This window comes from Falco rusticolus, chromosome 4 (genome assembly GCF_015220075.1).
Source record: "Falco rusticolus isolate bFalRus1 chromosome 4, bFalRus1.pri, whole genome shotgun sequence".
Lineage (NCBI taxonomy): Eukaryota > Metazoa > Chordata > Aves > Falconiformes > Falconidae > Falco > Falco rusticolus.
Window position 1 is genome coordinate 82,352,109 of NC_051190.1, and position 17,673 is coordinate 82,369,781.

General features: G+C 35.4%; 1 protein-coding gene across 2 annotated transcripts in view; it reads right to left on the minus strand.

Moving 5' to 3' along the window:
- CRPPA (CDP-L-ribitol pyrophosphorylase A) overlaps positions 1-17,673 on the minus strand; it is a 125,385-nt gene that overhangs the window by 38,092 nt on the left and 69,620 nt on the right. For both annotated transcript variants that reach the window (XM_037386262.1, XM_037386261.1), the window contains 3 exons: positions 17,407-17,496; positions 16,614-16,706; positions 12,060-12,188 (listed from right to left, as the gene is read on the minus strand). In XM_037386262.1, coding sequence (XP_037242159.1) covers positions 12,060-12,188; positions 16,614-16,706; positions 17,407-17,496 — 312 coding nt within the window. The remainder of the gene's footprint in view (positions 1-12,059; positions 12,189-16,613; positions 16,707-17,406; positions 17,497-17,673) is intronic.

The window sequence follows — 17,673 nt, forward strand, 5'->3', positions numbered from 1 at the left end:
GAAGAGAAACAACATGTATTTATTGGCTGTAAGCAAATTTGTTTGTTTGTCTCCTGCTTGGTAGTTGGTTGGATTAGATGCTGCTTGTAGCAAGACCTGTGAGCTGCTTGGTGCAGATATGGGTAAGCAAGGCTGAAGGAGCAAGGGCATATTTGCACCTTTGAACGCAGTAACTGGATAACACGAGGCAAACGGTTACAGCAAAAACTATGGCTGACAAGGGCGCGAGAGCATGCCTGGAGCCGTTCACAGACATCTGGGGAGCTTGCATGAGAATGTTCTCTCCTCATTTCTCTATAAGACAGAGATATACCGGAGATGAAAACAATACATAGCAAAAAGATACAACACTGAAGCTGAAAGATAGTCGGTATGCATGAAATACATTGTGCTAGAAATCTCAGAAGGGAAAATTCAGCTACAACATGAGGTTGCGGCTGAAGAAAGAAGAAAAAAGCCTGTCCAGACAAGACAGAATTTGCAAACATCTGCTGAATAACAAATCCAGGACGATGGGCCACAACAGGAGCAAGAAGATCCACAGAAGCACAGGACAATAAAAACAAAGCAGAAAAAGATGAAAGATAGCAGAAGAGAAACAGAACTGAAGGATTGGTTTCCTTTTCCAGTAAACTGAAAAGAAACAGGCCAAAATGTAAGAAATATTGCAAGAAGAAGCAGGTAGTGCAGCTAGACCTACAAGCAAAGTCCAGATCCTGGCTTCTGAGAGATCCAGGATCAAAATCCAAGAAAGAGGAGGGCAAAATTGCAGACTGAGGGAGAAAACAGAACAAATTGCAGATGAGGGGGTGGGGAAGAGACAGAAGCGAAATTGAACCAATACAAGAAGGAACAATGTTTTGTATTATATTTTGAATTTAGGATACCAATCCATCACAGAATGGATCAAAGCCAAGGAAAAGAGCCTGGATTACATATACTGAATACAAAATGACACAGGGACAGAAAGGAAAACTATGTAACAAAAAAATAAGGGAACTTGTTGAAAAGAAGGTAAACAAGCAGCTAAGAGAATTCAGTCCTCACAGGAAGTACAGAAACTCCTAAGGGTGACCATACAGAAAGCACAAAGCCAATGGATGCTGCCTGGGGAGTCTGGGGGGAAGGCTCAAGGTGGGGCAGAAGGTACACCTAAATCGCAGGATAAGGGAGATTGCAAGAACAAGAAGGCATCCTTCAAAAATACGGCGGCATTCCTAGATAGAAAAAACGTATTCATAATTTTGGTACAATAAATATAAAAACACAGTAAGACAAACAAACAAACAAAAAAAAGATTTTGAGGAACAACTAGCAAAAAGCATCAAAACAAATAAATCTTTCCTCATGCGGAGCAGAAGCAGGAAGTCTGCCAGAGAGACTGTAGGGCCAACTGATGATCGATCGGGGAAGACTCAGCTATTGCAGGGGAACTAAATTAATTCTTTGAATTGGTGTGGGGAAATTCACATGCTGGATCCCCTCCTTACCTGTAAAATCCCAGTTACTGTAGAAGAAGTATGGAAAAAATTAGAGAGGAATGTAACAAATCCTCAGGACTATATGGCATTCACCCAACAGTTCTGAAGCCCAGTTCCTAATGGTGGTGTGCAATCCCTAGTTTAAAAATTGCTTTAGTAGGCACACCTGGGTAGTTAGTAACTGCCAATTTAAAACAAGAAAAATCTGGAAAGTTCCAGAGAACTACAGAACAGAGAGCTGAAGCCGGTAGCAGGCAATTTAACAAAAAAATGAAATATTACACAGTAATAGCAGACAGCAAGTTAAAGATGACAGTAGTCAACATGACTTTCTTCTGAAGCTTCACTTGGCAATTTTACTGTATTTTTTTCAAAGGAGTGGGTGACAGTTGATGGAATTTACTAGGATTTCCAAGACTTTCAACAAGTCTTTTTCAATAAAATTCCTTGCCAAAGGTTTTTAAGAAAACTAAGGTGTCATAAGACAGAAGTCCTGACATGGATAAATACTTGCTCAAAAGACAGAGCGGAGAGGGTAGGAGTAAAGGGTCAGTTCTCAGAACAGAACCTGCGTAGTTCAGGTGGGATCTGTTACAGCTATGATCTACGTTGTTTAACACATTCATAAACAAACCGGACAAATAGGTAAGCAATAACAGGAGTTTGCTTATGATACAAAGTTCATTAGGATAGGGCTGACTGAAATGAAATGCAGAAAGAGCATTATAAACTGAGTAACTAGGCAATAAAATGATAAATGAATGTAAAATAATGCAGGTGTATTTCACATTTTAAATGATGGGATCTCAGCAGACCATTATTACTCTGAAGCAAGACCTTGTGATTAGGACACTATTTCATGAAAAACCATCTCTCTTTCTTTGTTTTCAAGTCTACACAGCTGTTTGTGAGGGGGGACAGTGGATGCTAAAAGTTCACATGGACCTCAAAGGACTAGACAAGAGCATGGAACAGAAACCTGTTAGGGCTAACACTTCCATAGAAAACAGCTCTGGCTCAGGAAATACTGAAGATAATAACTGAATACAGGGAGAGAATCAGGGGTGTCATATATGCTTTCCCTGATCTGATTCTCCCCATGGCATTTCCTTACAGCTGCTGTTGGACACAACTGCCTAGATAAACTTAAGATCTGATCTGTTATGGCCATCTTTGATGTTAATCCATTGTAGCCTATTAAAGCCCACCCCAACAAAGAAACCCAAACCTGGGATCTATCAGGACAGGTGCTTGCAGATGAGATGGGTAAGTGACATAGTTCTACAAATCTCAAAAACGTTTAAGTGCACGAAGGAGCTACTAGGATAGGATATCACACAAAAGGAGGATGGAAGAGCTTGAATTCCTTGCTCCAGAAAAATAATTCTGAGGATATGAATGCACTGTGAATGCAGAAAGAGATAAAACACAACTGGTTTTCCACTAAGAATGAGGGATGCAGAAAAATCTAATAATTCTGGAAGAGCACTTGACTGGTTAATGAAAAGAATGCAAGACTAGCAAGCAGGGGACTCAAGTCAGTGTCAGACACACTCTTCCAGTTCTCTGTTTTCTTAATGCTATAGCAATTTTTATCTGCGTTTTTGGATGTAACAAAGGTTATATGTGTTGTTAGTTGTATTAAAAGAAGCACTCTAAACTAGTTGCAGAAATAATAACATGTCAAAAGGAAAGCTGTTACTTAATCTATGTAAGGATGCATCATCTTTTATTCAAAGAAAACTCCCTTTGCAATCAAGAAACAGCTCAAGAAAAAACACGGGACTGGATTAATTCACATTTCTTAAAACCCAGAATCAAAAAGCAAAGCAGGCTCATTTGAAGACAACAGAAAATACATGGTGGGAAAGATCTAGAGTAGCAGGTTTATCATTTCCTATTGTTTCTATCAGTTCTGCCGAGAAAACTTTATTTTAAATAAACTACAAAAATAATTAATTTTCTTATATTTTCAATCCAAAATGTCTGTTATGTTTTATTGCTAATATTCCCCACATAATTTTTAAAAGTTCATGGGACCTGAAGGCTGTACACAGGCTGGGGAGTAAAAGGCATTTTTCATTCTTGACATTATAGGGCTTTTGCCGTACAGTGTAATATCACATTATTTTTATATACTTCAGCATTGGGTATGTTCCATAACTGATGACTTTCATGTGAACAATCTGATATAAGCAACAAATAAGATTTGGGGCTTAGTATCTCAGCTCTGTACAAAAACCTCAAGCACTGCTTCCAACCCTTGTAAAGAAATTCCCCAAAGTCAGCCTGGGGCTAGATTACTTGATTCCCGCTTGTAAATAGCAGAGGAGGTTTAAAATGGAAACTAATATTCCCAATATAGATCTGACGGCCACTGCCTCTGTTGCACAAATTTTAGGAGCTACTATACCTTGAGGACTGCAGCAAAAGCCACGGAATGGTTTCAGTTACTAACAATGTACACCTTAATGAGGAATCTCTTCTTGTGTTTAAATGTCTGAAGAACTTTACATATCCCTGGTCAAATACAGTAATGAAAATGTGCTACAAACTGAGGAAGTTATATGGTTGGGGGCATGGTAAAAAAAAAAAAGCGCATAACTGATCTCTGTATCATTAGATACAAATAAATTAATGGAGCAGAAATTACTGATCTTTGCCTGTAGAAACCCTAAATTCTACAGAAATGTTACATATCTTCGCCATATGATTAAATACAAAACCTACAAGGCAACAGAGAACACATCTTCCAGAGAAGATGACTCTACAGTAAAATACTGACCAATATTTGTATTAGCAGCCAAGCTAGCATTGACTCTATAAACTCTTATTTTCAGAGTTGTTTAATACTTCAGCTATAAAACTAAACTTTGCATTGCAACTGGAAAAAGTTATCTGAAAAATTTCAGCCATATTTTTTACTAAAAAAATGCATCCAAAATACAAAAGATTATCAGGAAACTAATGCAACAGCAAGCTGGTAACACTTTCAAAATGCTTCTTAAACACACATAACAATTCTAGTAAGCTTTTTATTGTTTTATGTATTCAGAACTAAGCTGGGAAAACCAGATGTACTCTCTACTATAGATGAGTATTTTGGTCACCTGCTAAATGATGCCTAGGGGGTACAGCATGGATGCAAAGTGAGAAGACTAATTTTTGATGCCCAGCTTAGAGAGTAAAAGAGTACAAAGCATCGCTTTAAGTTGAGAATTGCAGCACTAAAATTGGAATTGCAACTGTCCATAAACAGATACAATGGTCTTCACCAGCTTCTTGTAGGCAAGCAATCAATGGAAAAAAGAAGTTAAAAGTGGTTTGTTTGCAAACAAAATTTTGTGTCAAAATCCTTTCATCTTAAATGTTTATATGTTTCCACCAAGAGATAGCAGGTCAACATCAAAGCTTTCATAAGACAGACAAAAAGTCAGAATAACTCATCCTAACAGATTTGAAGATGAAACTCAGATTTGCTGTTCCTAGTATTTGTTTTTGCAGATGGTTCCAATTCAATGTTTATTTCTTATCACATTAAAGTATCTAGCATAATTAATATGTACACACTTTTCTAAGTTGCTATATTGTATATTACATATTTTCCTTTCCTCTAGAGAGCTTGGCATTTCACCTTTAATCTACTTGTTCCCCAAAACTCCCCTCCTTACTATTCAGCTATTTTAAAGGAATATATTTTATACAATTAAAATGTTCACTAAGAACTAACTGGCAACATTTATTGACTAACATTGCCAGAATGGCTGAACTGGGCTATAAAAGCAAGGAAGATTAAAAACTGTTTTACAAAGACATGACTTCTAAGGTAAGTCTACTTGCCTTAATCATTTTAGCTGACAAGGTGATGGGAGAACTCTGATTTATCCAATTTTAAGTTTAATAGCTGAAATAAGTCTGAAAAGGTCATGTGTAAAAGGCATAAAACATTAATGTCATCATTTTCTGTGCAGCTTGTTAAACTCCTACAAGCTCTAATAGCAGAGACAAATTGAGCAATTTTCTGACCTTTTTCTGATAAAAACCTATACAGTTAATGAAAACCCAAAAGGTTACGGATTATTTTTCTAAAAAGCTTATCTTCCTCAGACTGGGAATTTGGTACTACGCTGTGAAGGTAGTTTTTGGAAATACTTCATCTGAGTGCCTTTAGTAAAGCTGCACAGTTGCAATGAATCCACTACTTTATTACCTGTACTGGCTAGGAGATGACGAAACTTGAGGGAAAACAAGGAAATGCAAGGGAGAGTGAAAACAGAGAGAAAAAGACACAGGGAGAAAATGGGCAAGCCAATGCAAGACCACATAAGCATGCATTCCAGGTAGAAATACCAAAACCTTAAAAAGAAAAAAGAGTAACAATCACAATTTGTGGATCAATACGATCCAGTATCAGGCTTCAAGATACCTACTAAAATCAGCAGCAGCACAGGCAAAGAGCTGTGCTCCCCACAACGCTATGCACCAGAGCACTTCAAGGCAAAAATGAGATTTCCTTGTTCTGTGTTAAAAGATTTAACAATCAAATGTTTACACCCTTTCCTGACTTAAAGCCGAAAGTTTAACCAACATTTTATTAACCAACAGGTAATGACCTTTTTTTATTTCTTGACATGCTCTGAATGATACAAACAGATGCAGAAGGCTGGTTTGATCAAACAGTTTTCAGTTCAAAATGAAAAGGCACCAAGCTGGTTTATTATTTTTGGATATATTACATAGCAGAAAAAAATATTCACACATAGTAGTATTTCTTTGGAACTACTCAGCTTTCTTTCAAACGTTAAATTTAGAATTGATTTTTTGTAGTTAAGTAATATAAGTATTTCAGTGACAGAAATCTTAAGAGAAGTCTCCAAAATTTGTGAGAATAACTTGTAACAATTAGAGAAATACGTTGCAGTAACAGGCAGTTGTTACAAACAGTATCACTAAATCTATATTTAAAAACTGCTATTTTTAAAAGTTCCTGTAAATGTGCTTTCACATGAGCAAGTGTGACAGACAAAAAAGTCTGATGATAAAATCAACCAGATGGACCAATGTTTTTGATCATACACATTTTGAACAAACCCTGTTAAGATTTCCACATATTCACACAGTAAAATGTATGAATAAATGATGAGCTGTTGGAGACTTCAAAATCAAAGCCAAAATTATCAAGGTGGGCAAGAAATTTATCTCTAATGTGTGTAAAAATACTGATGGAGCACAATGATTTTTTTCTCCATGAAAATATAGTCTTTTTCACCAAAGCAAACAAATCTGCTTTAAATAATCACCCAATTGCAAAATTCAAAGATGAAGGTAAGCTAAATACTGAAGATCTGAAAACTGATGTATGCAAAACACCACCTATAGACATTTGATACTGTAAATTCCACTACCATCTTCTGGGGGCATTAAAAGGTGATATGGCCCTTTCAGAATATTGTCCTTTATAAGCGATCTTACTATTTTTGTTTCAGCCATTTCTCAAGGGAAAAGGATAGTTTTATGTTCAATTTCTTATCAAGTGAACCGAGCCTCCGGTTCTGCCTTTATTCACTGAACTTTCCATTAAGAGTTACTTGTAGTTTTATTTTAAAGTCAGTGTTTGTAAACCTTTTTCATGAAGTTAGTTCTACCTACTGAAAAATATGCAGTCATGACTGATCACAGACAGTAATAATTAAAGATAAAGTAGTGTCCAGCCTCCATAAATACCAATCTCTGGGTTTTTTGGTGAATGACCTACTAGGTCTTTGCATTAACAAACTTAGAGATGCTGATTTCTATGAAGTTACTCGCATAGAAAGTTTTAAACTAGATTCAGTTTCCCACTCTGTCCCACACTGTGCAAGCAAGATCACTCTGGCTCATCACTCATTTGCCTAATTTTCCATGATGAAAGAGTGAGCAGTCCACAGGATCATGCTACTTAAAAGTTCAGTTTCTGGCTCTTGAAAATACTAAACAGTAATTACTTGGCCCTAAGGACTTCTGTGAGTAGATTTCCAGGTTCATTGTAACCCATTATGTCATTGCAGCTGAAATAAAAAAAGTGTCATCTTGAGAAGAAAGAGGTCTCCCAGCAGCAACCCAATCATTCTAGTCAGATTGCAGTCATCTGACCAATTCTACACTGATTATTAAATGAATTAAGAAGCATGCAGGGGTCATGTAGGGCACGGTTCATTTGTCTGCAACAAGTTATCCGACTTCTAGTTGGTGATTTTACTTCATTCGCTCTTCAGGCTCATTATATCTCACTACTGATTGCCAAACCACCTTCAGCTTTGCCACTTGGATGATCCCCTTTGGGATTGCGATCTCTGTTTTTAGAACCACTGCCTTAACGTCTGCATGTAATACTATTTTTAAGGCATCTTTGACAAAAAGGAAACTATAAATGTTTACCTTTTCGGTTTACCAAGTCAGACAGAAAACATATTTAGCACTGCAAATATTTCCTGAGTCATCAAGCACACTGTAGATGGGCCTCTTGCCCTCAAAAAGTCTTAAAGACTACAATAAAGGTCCAGGATGCTTGCATAAGAAATCACCCACAGTTTCGTTTCCATTTAGTTTTAGGGAGCTTCACAACAATTATTCTATTGTGTCATTTGTCTCTTTTTAGTGTATGGACTGCAACTTTTCTGGCTGTCAGTGAACAGTTCCTTTATCTTAATTAAATGGTGGTTTCAGAGGCAAAAGTATTCGGGGCCACCTTACCCCAGGCAAGCCTCAGCACATATTTGCTGTTCTGACCCAACATTCTGTCAGTGTCTCTCTGAAGTAGGAATATTTAAAATTAATGTAATTCTTTACCAAAGATGTATTAGTATTATTTTCATATTTTAAAGCTTTCTGTGGCTTCCTATGTCCACCCATGCATGCTTTATTTTGGATAATTGGAAAATGATAATTTTTATTGCCTGTGAAAATTAACAAAAGTTATTATTGAAACCTCTAGACCAAGATCTTATTACTGAGTCCTTTACAAGCTTCTGAATTTGCACTCCCATATTAGAAAATGCTGCTTGTATTTTTCTTTATATGTGTTGACTATTTTTTGTAGTTCAGTCATAAGACATTATTATTTTAAAAGGGAGAACAGCAGTAAATAGAGAAAATAGTTGATTTTTTAAAAAAAACATTACTGTCATATTTAGGTATAAAACCATTAACTATCTAGGGTACGTTTAAAGATAATAATGCATGTGTTTGTGAGATCAAGACCCAAGTTCAGTATTATTCCATTGTTCAGAACACAGATCAATAACTGCCACATGTAGCTGAAGTTCCCTCCCAAATCTTGTGGACTGAATGACATAAACCAATGCTTTTAAGATTAACATATTTCCAGCTCTACGTGGATGCAATGTCTTGACATTACCTTTTGTATTCTTTGGTTTCTTAGCAATTCTTAACACCCCTTTTAAGTAACTGTTTATTTAAGAATAACTTGGGTTCTTTTTATAGCTTTTCCTCCTCATATTCAGAATTGATTCTTTTGCATTACACCCTACTAGACTAACTACTCTTTTTAAAAAAAAAATCTTATTCTGATATATAATCATACCATACCAGTCATTACTATTTTCAAGGTAAAGTACTCATTAAATCAAAACAGTTGGAATTTAACTAACATTGTCATCAGCACATGATGGTTATATCTTCCATAAAAACTGGATTCTTCTCCTTATTTTCAGTTCTCTTTGTTTATCAGCTATTTCCTTCAAGTTCTCTGAAAAACATTCAAAAGCTAACTCCACAAGTTCAGACTCTGGAATTTACTGAATACGCTTTCCCCCTCTGTGTTCTGAATATGTAAAATATTTCTAACATTGAGGAACTGTTTTAGAAAAGAACTGTCTTTAAAAATATTTTCATCAGTGAAATTTAAATCAACAATAAACTCAGGATGCAAACTAGAGCTGTTATGAAGCAGATCCAATCTTCGTATCAATATCAGTAATTTGGTATTCCATGCGTGACATTTATCAGAGAAGAACTATTTGTGTACAAGCTATGAACATGCACTCATTTTGAGCAAACGGAAGGTACAAAGCAGGTCATTTATAAAGCACATTTTCCTTTAATTTTCCTGATTTGCTTCTTTGAGTATCAAATATTCACAGAAGCACTTGATATCTTTTTCTAAATACCAAATAAACACTGCATTTAAGAAATGAAAATGAAGACTTAAACTTTTTCTTGGGGCTTCATGTCTTCTCCAATACTGTCAAAAATGTACTCCTAGATTCAAAAAGCATTCCACTTCATTTCCAAAACATAAAAATCAATTTTGATCTCAAAAAATATTTATCTCAACAAATTTACTTTTCTAATGCAGAATCTTAGAAAGTGCACCCATATTCTTTTATATTAAGATATCATCACACCTATTTAGTCACACAACCCTTCTAAACTAAAATAATTTCACCTCAGTTTTACCACGGTCATATGCCTCAATAAATTCATTGTCCCTTATATTTATTCCTGTTTTTGAATTAGTAAAAGTGTGTATATCAACCGTGCATGTCTGGTAGTGGTGATATAAACCTGCCAGCTAGAGGGAAGCTCTGTGAAGTAATCTGTCATCACTTTTCCTGAAATAAACCATAGCTTTCAGGGACTTCTGAAAAGCAAATACAGACAGAAGTTACTGCAACAACAGGCTGAGTATCCTGCATTACAGCAGCAGGTGCATTTTGTGTTTCCACTTCCTCTGGACCCCCCATCATGCCTGTATAATATTCACCTTTCTATCTTCAAGCATGGAATTCACCTATGGATTCACCTATTAGCTAATGGGTCATACTAAAAAGTAAAAAAACTTGGTAACTCTCAAATCATGCTTTGGAATTTCAAACAAAAAAAACCCAACTGTTTTAGAGACTTCTTTTCACTTAACAAATTGATTTTGTTGACAGTGCCCCACTCTCACTCTCCTGCAGACCAGCAATAAAGTTTGGGTTATGTCATTTCTACTTTCATATGACAAGTTTTTCCATATGTCTTTCACCTAGAAACAATTATGTCCTTTGTAGATCTGCAGCCAAAAGAAAATTTGATACATGTACCCCATATACACACATGATCTGCATAACCTGTCTTTGTAAGCAGGACATGTTTTAAAGCCATTTTAGAGCAAGATAGCTAGAGGTAGTTTACTTACTTTGCAAAGTGTTTTAATCTATATAATATTTTTTCCACACTAATAAATGACAACTCTGTTTGCAGTGATCTTATATAATTGTTTTAGCTTTTCATTTTCGAAAAATGGAGGCAGCATTCTTTTTCAGTTCTCTTACAGATGTCAGTTATTAATAAATATTTTGGTGCCACGGTCATAAAAATCCACTTGAAGTTTGTAGTTTTTCCTTTGTTCCAGTCAGCTTTGCTAACTTGTTATCCACATACGTATATTGATCATTTTGGAAATAAAATCTTATCTACAACCCTATGCAGTTTAAAAGGAAAGAAACAGCAGTTTACATTAAAGCAATATTTGCAATGTTACTTTTTGCCATGATAAGGTGTCTGTATGTTCCAACAGTTTTCAAATGATTTTTACCAAAGGAAGCCAGAATTCACCTTGGAAAAAATGAGCTTTGATATTACCAGAAAGGAGACTGGAAATAGTTGTACACCCTACTTGTATGTTGGACAAACAAGAGACAAATGAATGTCATATAATAGTATTATTCATGTTCTGTTGGCATCAGAAGTCTGTAAAAGCATAAACTGATAGGTATTGATACTCAGCTCTTAATAAAGCCATACAATTTGGGAGGGGAAATCAGGACTTCAGTATACCAGAAGAAGACAGAGAACTATAGCCATGTTTAATCAATTATATATAAACCCAAACCCCTAACCCAACCTAAAAAAATCAGTTGAGATTACTTTTGTTCTTTATGAAAATTCCCATTGAATATCTAACTTACTTCTTCCTTTAACTGTTGACTACGTTAAGAAGCTGCAAAGACTATAATTTGTACTGGAGGCAAGGCAGCCTGCTTTTCTGGTTGGCAGAACACGATTCCTAGCCAAAATGGTTTATTTTAAAAAGCTTTTGTGAGTACAAAGGATGCTGGAGTACTAACCCTTTTTGCCTCCAGCTGAGGCAATTTGCTGCTACTGCAGACATGGACACTGTTTCAACACCTATATACCATGCCCTTCCTGTCACCTGAATACCAAACACTGTTTTGATGAGGAATGTAAAATTCTGCAAAACCTGAGCAAAAGTACTTCTACTATTTTTTACTTTTTTAATGCTGCAAAAAGCAAGCCGCAAAGCAGGAAAGCAAAAAGAAAGAGGCCCTGACATTTTCACATGCTTCTATAAAATGTTTACAATTTATTCCTCTCTAATCAAAATGCTTACATTTTTGCCTATAACCACAGAGCCTTCTGAATTTTGAACAAGAACAGGCAAGAATCTTCTTTAAAAAAATCTTTTTCATGTCATATTTATTCCCCTTTGATTTTGTTTTAAATGAAGATTCTATCATTAATCATATAAATCACAAAAGAAGATAATTTGCACATAGAAAAAGAATTACATACCTTATCTTGGATAAGGAGACCATAAACCAAAATATTTTTCTTTTTCATTTCCCTTGCAATTTTCTTGATCCTAGTTAGTTCTTCCATCCCAATGCTGAAAGAAATATTTTCTGAAATATCCAAGTGCACCTGCAAAGGAACAAATAAGGAAAAAAAATAATCCACTTTTTCCACAGCATGCTATTTTAGACCACCAGTTTTGAGGTTTTAGTATCTCATTTTTATGTGTTAAGCATACATACAAATACAGGCTAACAAAGATTTTTCTTAGCTTCTATTACTATTGAATTGCACTACTTAAATATTTAGTGACGTGAAAGTTATTCTTTTCAAAGCACAGTGAAACCAATACACCAAAACTCACCAGAGCACATTGTTCTAACTGTACAGTAAAACTAATTAATTAAAATCAGAAAAACAACAACATTATTTTCTAAGCTGTAATCTAATATTCACAGATTTATTTATTTATTTACTATTGGGATACTAGAGAAAGGCAGGTGGTTTACTTAAGCATCTTACAAGTTATCAAAACGGAAATGCATTCTTTAAAGATTTACTTTGAATTCACTACCTTTTCAGTATAGCAAATTAGTTGCCTAAACTGGATTAATTTCAAGATAACACTTCAAGTTTAAAAAGAAGAAACTACTTCAAAAGAAGGTAGAGATATGACTGTCCTGACCTCTTGGGCAGGGAAAGGCTGGAAAAGCAGAGATGCTGCACAAAGATGGTGGGTCTCATCCTTAGGACCCGAAACTGATCTCCAGGGAGGTGTCAACTAGCTCAACCCTTTCCCAAGGCTTATGTGTTCCACAGTTTAATCAATTTACCAAGTTTCTCTCAAATGCAGAAATCAAAATTAAGGATGCTGATCTGTACATATGAAGGATCAGCATCTATCAATAGCAGAAATGCCCCTCCCTTAAAAGAAGAAAATATTTTCTGGTTGAATCATTCCATCGACATAAAACTTATCTGTAAGTACTACAGAGAGGTGGGAGTATAGAGGTAGCCCCAGAGATCTGTGCCTGGGAAAATTATTTCAAATTCCCTTTGTACTTTACGTTCAATTTACCCTGACCAATAACAGGTTGTTACTTATTTTCCCTTGCAACACTTTTTAAAAAGCTCTTTACTGTCTAAGTGCATACTCACCAGGAGCAAAGCTATTGTCTGCTATTACACAGGCAGAGATTAATTTTCAGACACTCCTTATTTTGTTATTTTTACCCAAAACAAGGCTAAGCACTGCTCATTTACAGCTATTTACATGAAATTTTAAAACCTATTATTTTGAGAGAACACAACCTAACACCTATTTACCATTAACCTGTTCCACAGCTTTAAAAAGAGATTTTTCTCAAACTTAACTTTTGTACGAAATGCAAATAATGGTAACTACAGAGGTGAAGTACTAGCATTCATTTCTTTCTAACTAAGTAATAACAACAAAACAAAAATCATATCCATTCACAGCATCTACAAATACGAACATGTATTACTCAGAAAAGTAATGTCAGTTTAGGAATATGATTCTCCTGGTTATAGCAGATTTGGAAAGGATACTGGTTTGATGCAGACAAATAATTGCATGAAGTTCACCTCTCTGCTTCCTATTTCTCCTGTACGTTAATCTTCCTTTTTCTATGTCTGGATACAGTACTCCAATTGCTGCTTCAGCTTACAAATGCCACAAAAAACTCCATGTCAGGCATCAGGATAAAGGATAGACTTTGAAATCTGAGGCAATTATATGTGGAAATATGGACAGAAGCCTCACGTCCAGTGCAAGCTCATCCTTTTACTGGGACAATTCTCCCCAGGCTGTGTTAAACAGACAATATGGCACAATAACAACACCTGTCACTTTTACAACTAAAGCAGCTGATATTGGAAGGAAAAATAAAACTGATTCTTTAATTATCAGATTGTTACAAAAAAGCTGTGTGTCCTGAAATCAAAGAATAGACAAGAACTTTCCAATTAAGCAAAAAGTCTACATTAGACTGTTCCTGATTATGAGGTTAGAATGGAAGCAGTTAGCTGCTCTCCACATTTATCCTTTCAATTCTTCACTACCAGGAACAGTTTTACTTTTGAGTAAAAAAGTATAATAAGCTAGTACCTGAACCTCTGCATTTAAATGTCACCATATTGCTTAAAATTCTGTCACATCTGCCTGAGAAATACTAACGGGCCCTTTAACATCAAAAGAAAGCGTCTTAAAAGGCTTTTCACTAACAATGCATCAGGTTTTATGTTAAACAAAGTATACAGCGAAGAATAAAGCCGAGGAGTCTCCCACTCATAAGCCTATAGTGAAGAGGACACATCACAGTGTAATTAAAGAGCTTGAGAGGAAGTTTCTGTCCCCCAGCCATACCATCTGTAATGAGTTTTAGGGATCAGAAGTTTAAATGACTTAAATAGTTCCCAGCGATTAATATGAGGCAATGATTTGTTTAGCTAATTCTTCGGTCATTTAAAACATACCTTCCAGTCTTCCCATTTGTTCCTTCTTGTATTTCTAAAACATAGTGTGATACCTCCATAAAATTCAAAAGTGTAGCATAAAATGCCTTTTTACAGTTAAAGTACTTTATTTTTTTAATGATAATTTTAACAAATATATGTGTAGCTGTGTTTTAAATATTAGCAACTGCTTCCACCTAGTTATGAGACTTTTCTCTCACTGTCTGGTTTTGGGAAATTTCAGGTAGTTGTCAGGAACAACTCATGGATCTGGAGCATGGTAAAGAGATTAAATGTATCGTTTTCTCCTGAGGCTATTTTAAAAGGTGTCCAACTAAATAATTTGTGCACACTGCAAGCCACTCAAGCAACTACAGTTTCATTAAAAATGGCGCTGGATTCCACAATGACTTCAAGATCTAGTATCTTAGGGGCAAACCTGAGTTTCATGGTGAGCTTGTGTAAGCATTATTTGCTTCATACCTATTTCTCAGGAATACTAAGTCCAGAAAACATACAGGTACAATTACTAAAATACAGCGCTCACATTCCTCGTGTGACACTAAAAAACCACTTAATTCAAAGTCCAGAGTAGAGATTAGCTATGAATCAGGCACAAAATAAACATGCTTTTAACACCATGGTATTGCCTACTTGATTAATTCCAACTTTATCTGCACAAACCCCAGATGTAATACAGACAGAAATGGGAGGTAGGGGGGGTGGGGATGGTGTTGTTTATATTCTTGGTAAAGGACTAATAAAAATATTCTCAGTTCAGAAAGGAGCATTCTGCACATCCAGTAGCCTTGTAAGGCAACAAAATTGGAGGCATGTCATTGCTTTGATTATCAAAGGCAGAAATAATTGACCTTTGAAAATTCAGTACAATTAAAGCTCTACTCTGAACTTCCTCAGAAACAGGGTCAAGAAAAAAAGTCTAAAGTGCTAAATATTGATGTTCATAGATTCACTCCCAAGACAACAACACTCTATAGGCAAGGATATAACTTTCTTCCTTTGTAAAACTAATCAAGCTTCATGATAACTCATTTATTTGTTGGATCAGTAATGCAATTTCATCACTTAAATTTCAGATTAAGTATAAAATTGACAAGTAAACGCTCAGTTTTCCCTCCAGATCACTAGACTCTGCACTTCAGAAACTATTCTGGCCCCATATAAAATAACTATTTATTCTTTTTTCAAGAGCCTCAAATATGGAACTATATTTTAAAGTCACAACATATTATCTTGTGTTATTGCTGCAGAGCATAATAAATGTAGTCCAGAGGCACATTCCACATGACATATGGCATTAATGACACTCATTCCACCGAACACTTCTCATCCCTACCTATTAAGCCAGAAAACATAATGACAGAATTAACTGGATCTGGTTACTCTGCATAGACTTTCAAATCTTCTTGTATTTTCTCCTTTTTAACAGTCTGAGTAAAATAAAAGTCATGCACACCTTCAGCTGTCATCCACATGAACTGTTAAATTATTCTGGCAGCAATATTAAAAGTAATAAGAATTTCAGCCAAAAAATACACTTTAAAACTTCTGCCACATACCAGATTAGGTTTTTTTCAGTCTTAACATCATCTCAATAAGTAAAGTATGTATTAAACTTCTATTGCAAAGTACTTCAAAGTTATTTTTTAATCCTTGGACCAGAAAAGCAACAACAATTTTAAAACTTTGAATAAACCACAGAGCACAGAAAAAAAATAAGCCACTTAATTCTGTTTCAGCTGAGCACTCAAGCAGAGTACAACATTCACAGCATCCCCAGCAGAGATGGAGCACAAAAGCAAAGCAGGAGTTAACAGTTCAGTATGACTAGCCACAATGAGTCTTTCACAGAAACATAATAAATTGTCATTTGCTAGTGCTGGTTTATTTCCTGAGAGCATGCAGTACATTTTCTGAAGTGCAAATGAGGCTCTTTACAGTCCAATTTTCAGTTCAAATTTACAATTTTATTCAGAGCTAGCAGCAGCTTAAACCTACTCTAACATTTAAAAATATTTCATTAGATGCTTTCTACAGTAACTTACAGGAGTTACCTACCGAAATAAGGACAACTGGATATAAGAGAGGAATATTTGATTTTTCCAACATATCCGCTAGTTGCTGGGTTTCTTGAATGGCATACTTTTTATCCTAAAAGAAAAGAAGTGCTTAGAATTATTGAAAACATCAAACACTGATTTCATAAAAATGGAATTCAAAGTTCTGATATTTATCAAAAAAAGATACAACACTTTTTTGGTTTGGGGTTTTTTTGTTTCCTTGGTTATTTGGTTTTAATATAGTTGTAAACTGGTAAAGTTATAGCTGTTTGAAAAAGAATATGAAATAATAATATTATCCTTAAGACGTATACATATAACAAGCTTAAGGGTCTTGATTGGTCTTAGATGTGGGTCCATCTAAAACCTTCCTGTTCCCATACAGGGACCCAAATACAGATTGTATGGCATAAATGTGCCCAAGATAGAAAATGCTGATTTAGACCACAGCAGCAATGCACAGTTAGTTAGATGATGACATGTAAGACATACCTCTTCTCGAGACATTTCGCTTCAATACATTATCTATGACAGGAAATTTTAAACTACTTTCAGTTGTATCCTTCTTATTCAAGAATTCATGGCTTATTTAACACCACACTGATGGAAGTGCAGAACCAGGAGAGAAAGGATGGGCCAGTATCTCAAAGGTCTAGTCTGGCGCACATCAGAAAGGATATACCAAGAGCACAGAAATAATGAACAACGTATTATTCAAATATCTAATTATTATTGACTGTTACTAATAAGTTTAAGTGCAAAACTAAAAAGCATGCATCCTTACTACTTACATTTACACAAACAAAATTGTAGCACTGTCCTGAAAAGATGTTCTGTAGATGGCTATCATTTTTGCTTAGAGATACTGATATAGCTTCAACCTGATTAGGAAAAAAAAAAAAATAAAAATCACTATGTCACAAATTTTACTTCAGCCTCAACAACGTGCTAAAGTTTCCACCGTTATGGCAGAGTTTGTTCATTCAAACAATTTAAAACAGGCAATTACTATTTCCACTATGAGAATTAAAAATTGCTCAGATTTGTAGGTGGCTCAA